Source organism: Python bivittatus, unplaced genomic scaffold (genome assembly GCF_059951505.1).
Source record: "Python bivittatus isolate LINGU-HERP-01145 unplaced genomic scaffold, Pbiv_v1 ctg000840_np1212, whole genome shotgun sequence".
In the NCBI taxonomy this organism is placed as follows: Eukaryota; Metazoa; Chordata; class Lepidosauria; order Squamata; family Pythonidae; genus Python; species Python bivittatus.
In genome coordinates, this window is record NW_028277113.1 from 35,916,692 (window position 1) to 35,930,481 (window position 13,790).

At 38.8% G+C, this 13,790-nt stretch overlaps 2 protein-coding genes across 16 annotated transcripts in view; one reads left to right on the forward strand and one right to left on the reverse strand.

The window, feature by feature from the left end:
• The window catches only part of CABLES1 (Cdk5 and Abl enzyme substrate 1), a 60,481-nt gene extending 53,588 nt beyond the window's left edge, over positions 1–6,893 (forward strand). For 4 of the 6 annotated variants that reach the window (XM_088130681.1, XM_088130676.1, XM_088130679.1 and 1 more), the window contains one exon: positions 6,720–6,893. In XM_088130681.1, coding sequence (XP_087986807.1) covers positions 6,720–6,893 — 174 coding nt within the window. Of the gene's footprint in view, positions 1–154; positions 2,669–6,719 lie in introns of those variants that run through there. The other 2 variants (XM_088130677.1, XM_088130680.1) reach the window with 1 other exon arrangement.
• SLC35D4 (solute carrier family 35 member D4) overlaps positions 3,892–13,790 on the reverse strand; it is a 47,841-nt gene continuing 37,942 nt past the window's right edge. For 3 of the 10 annotated variants that reach the window (XR_003085505.2, XR_015794003.1, XR_015794002.1), the window contains exons 15-16: positions 12,906–12,970; positions 8,804–8,875 (exon numbers count right to left, since the gene is read on the reverse strand). Coding sequence is in view for 1 of the 10 variants with exons in the window: in XM_025171253.2 (XP_025027021.1) it covers positions 8,815–8,875; positions 12,906–12,970 (126 nt within the window). In the remaining 9 variants the exon portion in view is untranslated. Of the gene's footprint in view, positions 4,030–7,145; positions 8,876–12,905; positions 12,971–13,790 lie in introns of those variants that run through there. The other 7 variants (XR_015794005.1, XR_015794001.1, XR_015794006.1 and 4 more) reach the window with 4 other exon arrangements.

Sequence of the window (13,790 nt, forward strand, 5' to 3'; positions counted from 1 at the left end):
TTAATTGATGGAACCAGAGCAGGTCAACCCTGCCTGATCAAACTGATCGGGGAGATACTATTTTGTGTAAATAAAGTTAGGGGAAATTATTTCAAGTACTGTCCAACAATTATTATCCTAATGCACTAAGCTGTGACTGTTGGCTGTGTTACAGAAACTGGAAGAAAAGTTCCGCTTGAATAGGCGAGAGTTGATTGCCTTTGAGTTCCCGGTGTTAGTGGCCTTGGAATTTGCTCTTCATCTACCTGAACACGAAGTGATGCCACATTACAGACGTTTGATCCAGAATTCCTAGCACAGGCTACCCTTCCAAGAAGGGGGAGGGGTTTAAAAACTATTGTCTAATTTGCTCAGAAGAGCAGCAAGTTACTACTGGAAATGCAAAAAAAAAAAAAAAAAAAAAGGGATGCAGAAGCCCCAGTGCCCTTTCTTCTCTTTTCAATGCAGCTTTTCAACCACACAGTAGGAATAAAACAGTGGATTCCTTAAGACTTCTCAGGCTAGATGAACTGTTTAACTACTCAGCGCAAGTGTTGAACGAGTTTGCATGTGAGTGAACAGTGGGTGGAACATTCATACAGTACTTTGTGGACCAAAAGAGAACTTCATTGGTTGCCCGTATAATTCATGAAAGAATGAGGAGCATCAGCACCTTTCCTTTTACACTTCTTTTTAATTGTCCTGTTGACCCACTTGGGACTGGACACATTTCCTACTAGAAGCTGATGTCCACCTAACTTCGAATGGATCCAAAAACAATGATGGGTTGTGATTGATATTGTCACTGTCTCAACAATGTGCCAATCTATTTTTGTACCTGTTATTGAAAGTGCACTTTTCCTGGTGGGTGGGTAGATTGTTTAGTTGTGAACAAAATGTTGGACAGATTTGGAACCCAGTGGCAGCCTTGGATCATTGCAGTGATATTGTTTACTAAAGACCAGAGGACAACTTTTTTCGGTTTGCTTAACAAAAACTTCTGGAAGGGAGACACATGGCTTTATTGGAATAAGCTCGGGTAGTATTTTGTAATTCCTGATTATTGGATTTCATCACCACCACCTTTTATTTTTTCAAGATTATAGTACTTAAAAAAAAAAGCGATGTCTACAAGAAGAAACAAATAACTGGTCTTACGTTTTCACATTTGTATGTGATGCCATTCAGGCGTTCGAAACAAAGATGCTACTATATGAGGATCTTGTTTTAGGCCACATGCGTATTTCTAACCACTGCACTTTCCCCTCTGTGTAGATGGTTAGATTTGCACTTGGCAGTGTTTGTATTTTGTGCTCTATGTTAGAGTGCATTCCAAGGCACGTCAGTGATGCTCTAAGTTTAAGCAGTGTTTTATAAAACCAAGTTGTACAGCTAATGGGCAGATTCAGCGGCAGCCTTGGACCCTTACAGTAGATGCATACCTAAAGTGAGAAATTTTTATTGTTGAATTATTGTTGCTTTCTTTAGAAATGACTGTACAAAATCAAATTTAAATTAGGGGCCATTTAAATTGCCACTTTTTCATACTATTCTGGAATCTTACAAACTTTATGAACTGTTTATAAACTGCATGTTCATAAACGATAAAGTGCAGGCTGAAAAAAAAAAGCAGACTTGTCCTAGACACACTGCTGCAACTTCCGTGTATCCTGTTTTCTAAATAAATGTATGTATTTATAGGCTCACACATACACACAGACCTGCAAGATGACAGCTGGATGTGCTTCATAACATGCTAGAGAACAAGCATCAGATAATTAAATTACTATTTTTATATATAGTTTATGCTCATGTCCCACTTTTTCCAGTGCTGATTCACCTGATATAGACCGTGACTGGCACAATAATTAAAATAAAATCAAGTGTTTACCGTTTATCATGGAATGCAGATTAATTGAACAGCTGCTTTATTCTTGTTCCTCTTTTTATCAGTCATTAATGACATATTAGGATTAATAGAAGTGGAAGTAGTACAACCACCACCACCTAAAATCCATTGTCTCAAACTTCAGACATTGAAAAAATGGAACCTAAGGCTTCAGACTTGCAATAGCAGACTTCTATTTTATTTGCTTTGATTAATGGGGACTACTATATTAGATGCAGTACTAGAGTTGGGTCTGAGCAATGCAGAGTACGTAGAGTGGACCTATTACATTCTGTGATTTGGAAACAACACTTCAGTTGATGGAACCTACATTTTTCATAGCCATGTCACAGTGCTACCACTGCTTGTGATCAACTACAATTCTAACAACTTTTTTGCACAAATATCTTTTATTAAAATAAGTGTCGTATACCTGCATGTTTTTCTTAAAATTTTTGTGTTTGTCTTCGTAAATTTCATTCTGTCATTTTCGTCCCTCTAACCTATCAAGATTGTTTTGCATTTTACTTCTGTCTTCTAGGTTATTAGCTATCCCACCCAATTTCACGTCACCTGCAGATTTGATAAGCATTCTTTCCACCTCTATCAGTCATTGTGCAAATGTTCAAGAGTACTAAACCCAAGTCTGTGGTATCTCACTCCGTACCTTGTTTCAGTGTGATAAGGAATTGTGTTTTTTATAGTAATTTTATTAAAGATTACAATTATAACAGTAAAAATTAATACAAACTGAAAAAATAGAAGAATAAAAAGAAAGTAAAAAGTACAGAAAAGAAAGAAAAAAGGGAAACGTAGAAAAGAATAAAAAATAAGAATATAGTAAAGAAAAAGAAAAGATATATATAAAGAAGTGACTTCCTATCTTCATCAAAACAAGTATAAACAATTTTAGTAACTTATCACCTTCTCTTAAAATAACAACAGATTATTTCTTCTTCCTATATCCCATCTCTTATTTATAAGCAAATCCATAAAGCATCGTCATTTCAGTCCTGATGTCAGCAAAAGTCCATTAAGGGTTACCAGAGATAACAACATATCTATTTTAACCTTGATCAAATAAACCGACTTTGTGTACCTTCTTTTTACTTCTAACAATCTTGATCTTTAGTCCCTTCAAATAACATCATAGAACTTTATTTCATTTTTTCTTTGTCCCTTCTCATAAAATTCTTCAAAACTTTAACAAGCCTCTTTTGTAAATCTAATATAGGAAAATTATCCAGGTCACTCTCTTGGTTTGTTGTTTGTATATCCCTTTTAATTATTAAGACATCAGCCGGTTCCTTTTGTATGTCCAGTGTGACATCTTTTTTCATGTGAGTCTCGATCTTGTCAGGTAGAACTTCTTCCTCTTCCATAACATCTTTTAATCACAGTCTGTCTGTAGAAGCAGACACTATTAAAATTAACTTCTGGGCCCATTGTTCAAAAATATCCTTCAATATGTCCAATGTAAAACATTTTGCTTCATTTTGTAATTGAAAGTCAAGTTTAAGTATTCTTCTCCTTTAATTGTAATATTTAGTTCCCTGTAGTGTCCAATTTTTAAAATCTTATGTTTTTTTAAAAAAGAATTCAAAACAAAAGTATTTTCCCACAGGAAGGATTCTTTATAATCAATTCCAAAATCTTATTTCAAATTTATCTGGACCCTTAGTCCTTTTGTAGCTTTCTAAAATCAAAGTTATAATCACCCTTTTGCTGTTTCCCCCTCCCAAAAAAATTCTTTTAAGTTCTTAGACTTGTACTTAAAACTTTGTTCACTAAGGATTGGAGGAAACTCACCCAGTGCTGTCAAACTTGTCAATCCAAAGGTTCTTTATAGCTGAAAAGCAGTTAACAAGCAATTTACAAAAGTGATTAGAAAAGGAAGAATGCGAACTTAGTGTCCTTTCAAAGGCGCCAACCTCAGTCTGAGCAAGATGGTTATTCCCTCGCCTCCCAGAGCTCTAAACTTGCCAAAGACCACTATGTATTGATCTCCTCACGAGGAGCAGCTGTGTGGAGCACTTGGCAATCTCAAGTCCGGAGAGGAATTATCGAAGAACAAGTCTACTCGCCGGCTCTTCATTCTGCTGTGGTCGTCAGCTCCATTTTTTGGAGCCATCTTCAGTCCGCCAGTTCTTCCCCAGAAGTCCCTGCAGCGTGACAAAGAATTGTTGATTGGTACTTTTGAGTATGGGTTTCATGCCAGCTGTGAATCCACCTAATAGACGGGGCTAATGTTAATTCTCTTGCTAATCTGAACATCATGGGGCAGTATGTCAGATGTTTAGCTGAAATTTTACTGCATTCCCATTTACTAAAAAAGTTACCCAATTTTCCAATAAAGGAAATAAAGTCTGACTTGTTCTTGACAGAGCATGCTGACTTGTTCTTGACAGAGCATGCTGACTTTGCAGTATTTTATGGTGCTTTCAGATGATTCCTTTAAGGAACTGCTCTAGAATTCTTTCAAGTACCAATGACAGATTGACATTTGTTGCCCTCCAGTTCTCTGATGCCTCATGTATTCTCAGAGATTTCTTAAAGATCAAGAATAGCAGATCAGAAGTCCCACAGCAAGTTCTTTTAGTATTTTAGAATTTCAACTATGTGAATAACAGCAGTGTGCTCCTTGAAGTTCTTACAGAACATTTATACGCATCTTACAATGTTATGAGAAAATCCAAAGATCGCAATTTTCAAAATCCAAATCTTTTTTTTTTTTCATTATGAGATACCATCTGTGTTTTAGTATGAAAGATAATCCTTGCCAAGAAAAATTTTTCATAATCAGTTAAGGTAGTCCTTATCCTGATCAGTGATGTTGAACTCCAGGACAAAGCTGTTCCATCGTTGGATTGGGAAAGTCCATCCAGCCACCTAAACAGCCACTTCTTTTCATTAAGAGGCACTCAGAGCTGTCCAGTTACATTCTGAATGTTTTCTAATGTTTACCTATAGGAAAAGATGCTGATATGTTCTAAATAATACTAATAATTAGGACTGTGAGCCAATCTGTTTTTTAAAAGATAATTAAATATCAGCCTTTTCACAGGCAATTTAAGTAAATTGATTTTGCACATAATTTAAACCAAAGTCTCAATATAAGAGTTTCTTTGAGAAACTAAAGGAAGTAGAGGTAGCTATGTACAATTTCATAAAGCTGTCATTCAAAAGCAATTGTTTTTAAAAGACTTATTATTTAGGAGATGCATTAATTTTGAAAGTGCAAAATAAGCAATATAAAGGAAACTCATTTGGCAAGAATAAATTCTCTTAATTTTTTTTTAATTTATGTGATTTTCATTGCATTCTCATTAGGAAAAATAAGTATCTTGAACCATCTTTGGCTTTTGAACCAACTACTGGGTTATATCTCATAATACTGAAAATATCTACATTGATACAATAAATTATAAATAATTTAGGCCATAGCCATATATTCTTTGCATGTACACATTCCCAGATTCGGTCTCTGGCAATAGTAGTTTAATTAGAAACTTCCATTGGCAGAGATTTCAGCATGGATTATAGTGGGCTTGCACAGAACTTTTAAGGCCTCTTAGTAGCATGAGGGAGGGCATATCCCAAAAAGCAGATGGGAACAGACATGGTATGGTTGGGAGAACACTGAATTAAATTTAAGGTTAATTAAATTTTGACATAATTAAAATGGAATAATGTTATTATTTGTTATCCTGTAATCATCTATAATAAAATTTCAGCAACTTTTGGAGGAGCCTATATTGGCCACACCCTAGGCTTTAGAGAGCACATGTAGACTGCATCCTAGGGCTCAAGGAAGTAATGTTATGGCTTAATATGGGACTGCTCAGTGTATTCATACATTCATACCAACTATTTGAGCCTCAGATTTGAGGGAGGTGGCAGACTTGTGCCCCCATCTACTGTTTTCCATCTATGTTCCAAAGTATGGGTAAGGGTCCCTAGATGTCTACAGATGTCTGAATGTAGAGATTCTCTATGTATTTGATGGGGAGAGGCTTGAAATCCTTTGCATGGAGGACCCCTGTATGAATTCATCAGAATACATGTAGGGTTTTGTCATGTCTGCCAAATGTGTTAGCATAATTGTCTTCACAGCAATCAGCTTTTTCTTATTTGGGAGGCATACAGTAGTTCTAGATCAGATATTAGTCTAGCTCTGTAGCAAAGCAACTCCTAATCCTTTATTCAGAATGTATGAGATTCAGAGATCTGCAAAATCAGTTTTCTTCTGAGATGTTAGTGAGGTCAATATTAACGTGTGACTTCTGTCCCCCTTTCTAAACTGACAGATTCTAGCAAAAAGATTGCATAACACTTTCATAGTATTGGCTTTTGGAGCAATGTAGAGTATGTATTTGTTTTTTCAGTGTATGTATATATTTTTGCTTTGTGTGACTCTGAATGATAACTAAATAAAGCAAATGATTCAGTCCTTTTGAGGATTTGAAGAATGGCAGTGAAATATCTAAATGCCCTTCAACAAGCAGTTGCCCAGAAGCAAAAATGTTTGGGGTAGGAGAGATTCAAAGACCAATATTTGCTATGGAAACAGCCTGTATTCAAATGAAGCAATGCCGCAGACTGAATTTCAAAACTATATGCAGCATCAATATATTTCCTTGTAAGTATGTAGAGTCAAGACTAATTACAGCATGCAGGTAAGCGTTGTAACCCAGTTGTATAAATATTTAGGTATGTAATAATAACTAAACATAAGAGTGAAAAAAAAACAAATGGCTAAACGTGAATAAGATTCACTTCATTTTTCATTCAGTGCAATTGGTGTTGCAGATGTGATGATTATCATTCAAATTTTTACTCTTATTTTCCACAGAGCCCTGGGCACACATCAAATTCTGGGATAGATTTGTTTTTGTTTTTTCTCAGCTGGTTCCATTTTATGCAGAAAGTAGAACTGAACGTGATGCTCTCACTTTACTGGAGATTAAACTACATCCTTGCTGCTTACCTAACAGAGTCAGCATTTGAATATTCACAGTGGTCTTGATCCCTACCACTCCAAAAAGTACAAAGGACTCATGTCCTGGAGAAAGCCTTCCAATGAGTTACTATTTCTTTGTAAGGTAGGTTGGAAATCTGTTTGCTTTTGCTTTTGCAAAGAGGCTCAAAAATGCCAGACCACAATGCATTTATAACTCTGTATCCATAGGAACAAAAATTAACCACCTTAGCCAGTACACTTACATTTGCCCTTGCTGAGGCAAACTGGAAACGGATGGCTGTGTTCACATAATATATACAAAAACATAATGCGACTTGGGGCATTGTCTGAATCCAGCTATTGTAACTTGTTAACGGTGAGTTTGTTAACTGGATTAGTGTGTATGAACCATTGATAGAGGGCCTTTAGACAGTGGTTCAACTGCAGTTATATGGAAATAAGCACAAATGATTTTGTGTACCTCAGTTGACTCAGCTAGAGTTGTATGGTCAGACAAAGAGAGGGGTAAGTCTTGAAGTGCTCTTACCCTATCAGAGTGACTGATGATCATTTATTTATAGTGGTCATTTATAGTCTGGTTCTTCCCTGCATCCAATGTTTCCCTCACAGCAGATTTGTAAAGGCAGCTAGGCAAAGCCACGCAGTGAGTTTCAGGTGCCATCAGGACAGGACCTGGGGACAGAAATCCACAGTCCCACTCAAAAAATTACAGTAATCAGCCTTCCCCCCAGCCCCATTCCTAGGACATGACTTTGCACATTTGGAAGTAAAAAATGGCCATCTAAATCCCCTTGTAAGGCCATTCCGTCCAGAATTGAAGCTGCGTGGCCACTGATTAAGAACCTGAAGCTGGGTTTTCTTTCTTGAACCATACATCACATAGGCAGACTGGTCAGCTTTTGATGTTAAATGTTCTGAGGCATTAAAAATGAGCAATGGACATAGTGTTTGTCATCACCTGACACAACAAACAAATACTAATTTCAAAAAGCAGTAAGTTGCCTCTCATTTAGCAAAAATCATATCAAAAGTCATGCCACAATGGCTTTAGTGCTTCAATTGTTTGCTCTCTTTCTTTGCTGGGATGTATTGGCATAGTCATACATCTGTCAAACTTCTTTTAGAAATGTGGCATGATTTCTCTATTTAGCTGCTTGCCTTATTCCATGGTTCAGATGCTTTCCTTGGCTCAGTGTTTTCCAGACTTGGCAACTTTTAAGATGTGCGACCTTCAACTCCCAGAATTCCCTAGCCAGCCTTGCTGTCTGGGGAATTCTGGGGCTTGAAGTCCACATATCTGCCAAGTTTAAGAAACACTGCCTTAGCTATATTCCACACTGCTTCAGTGACACAAAACATAGCACTACTGCATGTGAGGGTCAGATCATATGAGAGGTCATTGGATCAGCACCAAAGGCCCCCAGAAATGCATGGTTCTGATGCTTGCCAAGGGATCCACTCCTCCAATACATTTTTGCTGCTGACATCTTCCCATGTATCAGAGCATCAGAGATCAGAATACCTGTAATGCAGTGGTTCACTGGGGGGGGGGGGGGGATCGGGTCATTTATTCCAGTCTATGATAAAAGAAACAGTCATAACCTGAATAGAATGCCACAACTAGAAGATTGGCCCTGAGGAAAGAAGAAGTAGGGAATGTTTGGATAGTACCAGAGAAATCCCAGTTTAGTGATAATCTTTTACTATAGCATAATGGCATAAAAAAAGTATCAAATCCCATCTTTTTGCATTGCTATTAATAGAAGCTATGGCTCAGAAAACAGACACAGGTGAAATTAATCCTACTCTATTCTATAGTCATTGTCTAGGTTTCAATGGGAATGGGACTTATTTCTGAGAAAGCCAACATGGGACTGCACTTGTAGCTTGCTGTTCGCCTATATGTCTTCATGATTGCTTATTCTCATGCTTTTCAATGGGAGTCATCTTCCTCACTTGCCAGTGTTCACGTGCCAGTCTTTTCAATGTAAAGAAGCAAGACTTCAGCAAATCCACCAAGCAAAAGACTGTTAAGAAAGGATAGCAGAAACTTCATTAGCAAACATTTCATAGGGCAGCCACCAGAAGCCCACAATCAAGACAGCATAGCCTCAACGCCAGTAAGGTTCATTCTGAAGTATGTTTTCAGCTCTTTCAATAATGTAAACATCAACCTGCTGAAAATATTATCACATCCAGGCTCTTTCTACAGGACTTAACCCCCAACCTTAATGGTCATGCACTAGGGAAGATACCAACACTTGCAAAGGATAAAGTTCCCCCTCCTGAGACTTTCCAAATTTCTCCAGTGTGCGGAAGGGGGGGACTTGTCATGTGGGCATGAAATCCTTCACTCTCTACCCTCGGCAGTCTTGTCACTTCTTCCACAGCTGGGCCATAGGATCTTTGGAGGTACAGAAACTCATTGACTTAGCAACGCTGTAGATGTTCACCTTGCAACATCCTCTTGATTTTCCTTCCCCTATATCAAATAACACTGCTACAGAATTCTATACATTTGGATGAGAATAGTTAAGGAAGTGCAAACAAGTTGGTGGTATCCAAGTTCCAGTTACCTGGTGTGAGTGGGTTTAGCATACCATGCATACCAGATTGGTGAATTTCATGTACCTGCTTTTTCTGTTGCACAGATTTACCCCTCTCGTTATTTTTAAATTAATTTACTGTCCCATTGTGATGCAATAGTTACATCAGTCATAGAATTCTATATAGGAACTAGAGAACCATAAATTCAACCATTTGAAACAAATACTGTATACTTTGGAAGAGAAGAAAAGTAGTCCCTGCAACAGTCAGAAGGCTTAGCATTCTTAGACATTTAGAAATAAGCACAGCCTACAGTGTTTAAATATTCTGTTCGTTCACTGCATGTTGTCCCATTCTTCCTCCTAGAATGTCCTTTCTTCCCAGTCAAGTCCCAGTGAGGCATGGCCAGTGATTAATTCAGGGAATTTTGAAATACTAGCTTGGATCAAAGTATGGGGAGCGTTCTGTATGTGTTCTCTCCTCTAGGGAAGCTCTGGGAATACCAGGGGATGCACGCAGGTTAGTCAGCTTCTTCACTGCAAGCGTGAGGACATTATGGCCCTCCAAATGCTGTTGAATTACAAATCCCAGCAAACCACAGCATTGGCTATGCTGGCTAGTGAAGCTGGAAGCTATAGATCTGGAGGACTAGAGCTCTCCAACCTACTGGCTTAATAGTTTACTATTAATTGCCACATCATCGCACAGAAGTCTGTAACTATACTGTAATGCTTAATCCAAGATTTCTCTCTCTTTCTCTCTCTCATCCATTTATATTTATACTGCCACAATTGTGCAACCCTCATAATTTAAATGTGGACAGAACTATGATTGATAAGTTTAAGACAGAACTTTGGTCTCAGTGGCTTGGATCAAAACACCCTGTGCTTGAGCAAAAACTTCTGCTTATCCATAGTGCTGTTAATAAGTCACGAATTTCCCCCTTCATATTGCTCACAGGACCAGGAATTTTCTTGAGGGCAGGTAATTTGCTGTCAGGGAATGGAATTGCGTGGATGAATCCAAAGATGACCAAATATGCAGTTATATCTTCATATTTGTGTGGGGTAGCGGTTAAAGTGCTGGCACAGGAGCAGGGGACCTGAGTTCAAGTCTATCTACGTGGGGATACCAATCATTCTCTCTCAGCCCACTCTATCTCACAGGGTTGTTGTTGTGAGGCAATATGGGAGGAAGGAATGCTCTACACACCATTCTGGTGAAAGGCAGGACATAAATCTAGCAAATACATAAGCTACAACTGGGACATCTTATCCTGCCCTTCCTTCCAAGGAATTCTAAAAATGCCTACTCTTTGTTTAGGTTTACAATAATCTTGGGATTTGGGATATGCTGAGAGGAGGGAGTGACCCCAGATCAACTGGTAAGCTTTGCTGCCTGTAGATACGATGCAGTGGCTCCCCCACCTAAGCCTTCTCCCATGTCATCTTTTGCTTCTATTTTAGTTTAAAAGAGAGTTTACATACATTATTTATTTACTTAATGCTACTGAAAGGGTTTGGAAGGAAACCTCCACAGCAGCTTAGGTGGATCACTTGAATTTCCTATTACATTTCCGTAACACTGCATGTCGCTCAGTGATCTCTGTCACACCTGCCCCAAAGGGGCTTCTCCAACTCCTGGCTTCTCACATTCCAGTTCTATAAAAGACATTTCCTACCCTGTACTGATGTGGCCATCAGTATAAGCTGATCCCAGAGGCAGCCAGTTCAAGGGGCTCTTTGGTTTCTAAAAAAATCAGCCCATGTGTCATTCATCTTGAGCAGGGGCATCAGAGGGTTTCGAGGCTTTTTCCTATCCCCTCACCCGCCCCCAAAATCAGCAAAATGCCGCCTCCGCTCTATGTCTCCTCCAACAATTCAATGTTATAAACTTGTATTTTAGCCCCATGGCTTAGTTTACCAAAAAACCAAAGCCTCTTGTGCAACTATATCAATAAAACAAGCTTTTGTACAATGTATAATCCTCTCTTTATGGCAAGCTAGCAAAGCTGTCTGGATTTCAAGAGCATTATACTCTTTCAGACTCTTAGTTTCGTTAGACGCTTTTGCAAATCATACAAATGCCTTTGTTCCTGAAATATGATTTGTAAGATTGGTATTATATAAACAATACCATTCTTACACCATAATATACTCAAATCATTCTTCACTGTAAGTCAAGGATATGATTGTTTGGGACAACTTACTCTGGGAGGTGGGGGGGGGGCGGGGAAATGGTGAAGTCAAAGCCCATTAGAAACCTCTCGTGGAGGCCCAGTTGGGAATAATCCCACTGACATTCAGCAAGACACGCTTCTTAATAAACAGAACATAAGCTTGTGAAGAAGACCGCTTTCAGCACCTATTGATTGAGGTAGAAATTAATGACCCTTCACAAGTTCTGAACACAAAGTGACTCCTTCTGGGCCAACCCATCGAGTCCAGCAGAATGATTGATTTTGCCCCTTATTATCTCTGGAAAAGGGTTCCACAGAGCAGTCACTGTGACTAATCAAAGCTTTTTCTCCATGAATTTAACCAATTTCCTGTCTGTCTGTCATCTCATTATGCAGAACTGTATTGCAAAAAGTAATTTTCTGTTGGTGAAGAAGTTCTTTTGTCTTCCCTTTGCTGCCATTAGCAGTTACAAATTACAACAAGGAAGTTGTCTTCCTTTTTTTCCATTTTTTTGTTTGTTTTTGGTGTCTTCAATCAATCTTGACTCCTGGCAACTGCCTGGACAAGTCCCTGCAGTTTTCTTGGCAAGATTTCAGAAGTGGTTTGCCATTGCCTCCTTCCTAGGGCCTTGAGAGAGTGACTGGCCCATGGTCACGCAGCTGGCTTCGTGCCTAAGGTGGGACTAAAAACACACAGTCTCCTGGTTTCTATCCTGATGCCTTAACTACTACACCAGACTGGCTCTTTTTTTCCATACCAGATATAATTTATGGGCCTTGATTATTAAAAAGCCCTACTAAAATTAATGGGAATGATTCCTATGTAAGTGGGAGTACCCCATGTATGCCAGTTCATCATTTCAGAGAAGCCAACACAACTTTAAACATACAGACATGCCTTGGAAGGTCCACGGTGACTCCTGTCCCCTGCAGTGTCAGGACAGCAGGGGCAGCAGGAGGAGGAAAGGACAAGAAGCAAAGGGAGAAGACCACGGTGGGATCTGGGCATAGCTTGTCTGCCTCTGGTGTACAAGGTCAATGTGTTTTCTCCTCCAAACAGCATAGCTTCCCTACCCGTTTGGCTAACCAGTGGATGTGTACTGCTTGGTACTCTTACTATGCGCAGTTCACAGATCTTACCTTAAAGCAGGCCCTGCCATAATGCACAGCATCAGTTCAATACTTCCTTCTCTAGTTGTATAAAATGTTTTTTCTACGCACTTTAACTCTGTGGTTTGGCCAAATTGGCCAAGTCTGAAGAAACTAAGGAAGATAGCTTAGAAATTCAAGGACATTTAAAACTGCCACAACCCTCTGTGTAAAATACATACCAGCAGGCAGTTGGTACATTCATTGCAATCTCAAAGAAGAATGGAGACAGACCAGCTGTGATAACCTAGAAAGAGAATGAGACACAAGGCAGGTTGTTGCAACAATTTCCTATTAATTAACCACAAGAACTTACAAAGCGCTGGGACAGGAGTGTACTCAGGGTGTGGTCAAAAAAATCAAGATGGCCACAATGGTGCAGTTGAAGCTTAAGTGTGGCACATACCATGCAGACATCCCAGACCCAACAGTAGGGTCAATATTTATCTTTATTTCAAAGGTTTTTTTTAAATATACACATTAGCACATTTCACAGATTCCCTGGGCAATTTTGTAAGAACATACAAGTCCTGCTGGATCAAGTGAAAACCGCATCTAGTCTAGCATTCTTTGTCACCATCAAATGCATTTGGAATCTCCCTGAAAGGGTGTCTTTGGCCTTAAGGTAGCCTGAACCCTTCTTTTTGAGGAGAAAAAAATCTGCCAACAGAAGTCTTACAATGAATATTCCAATAAACTAAAATGTGTTGTTATTACAGGTACTAATAATAAGAAGCAGCTGCTAAGTGAAACCACGACTGTGGTTATGATCTTCAGCTTTCCTTTGCTTTGCAGACCTGCAAAGGTCAAAAATGCAAGGTTTGGTCACAAAGTTACTTTTTCATCATCACTGTAACTGTAAATGGTCACTAAACAAGGCAGTCACTAAACAAGGACTACCTGTATTATGATTTGGGGGAGTGTACCATTTCAAAAAATGAGTCTGAAGTTTAAAAAAATGTATTCTGATAATCCAGCCAACCAGAGGTACCAAGAAACTGTTGTTCTAGATAACCAAAGAGCAGTTCCCCCACACAAGCTGTGTGATCCTTGACTGCTGTGATCCC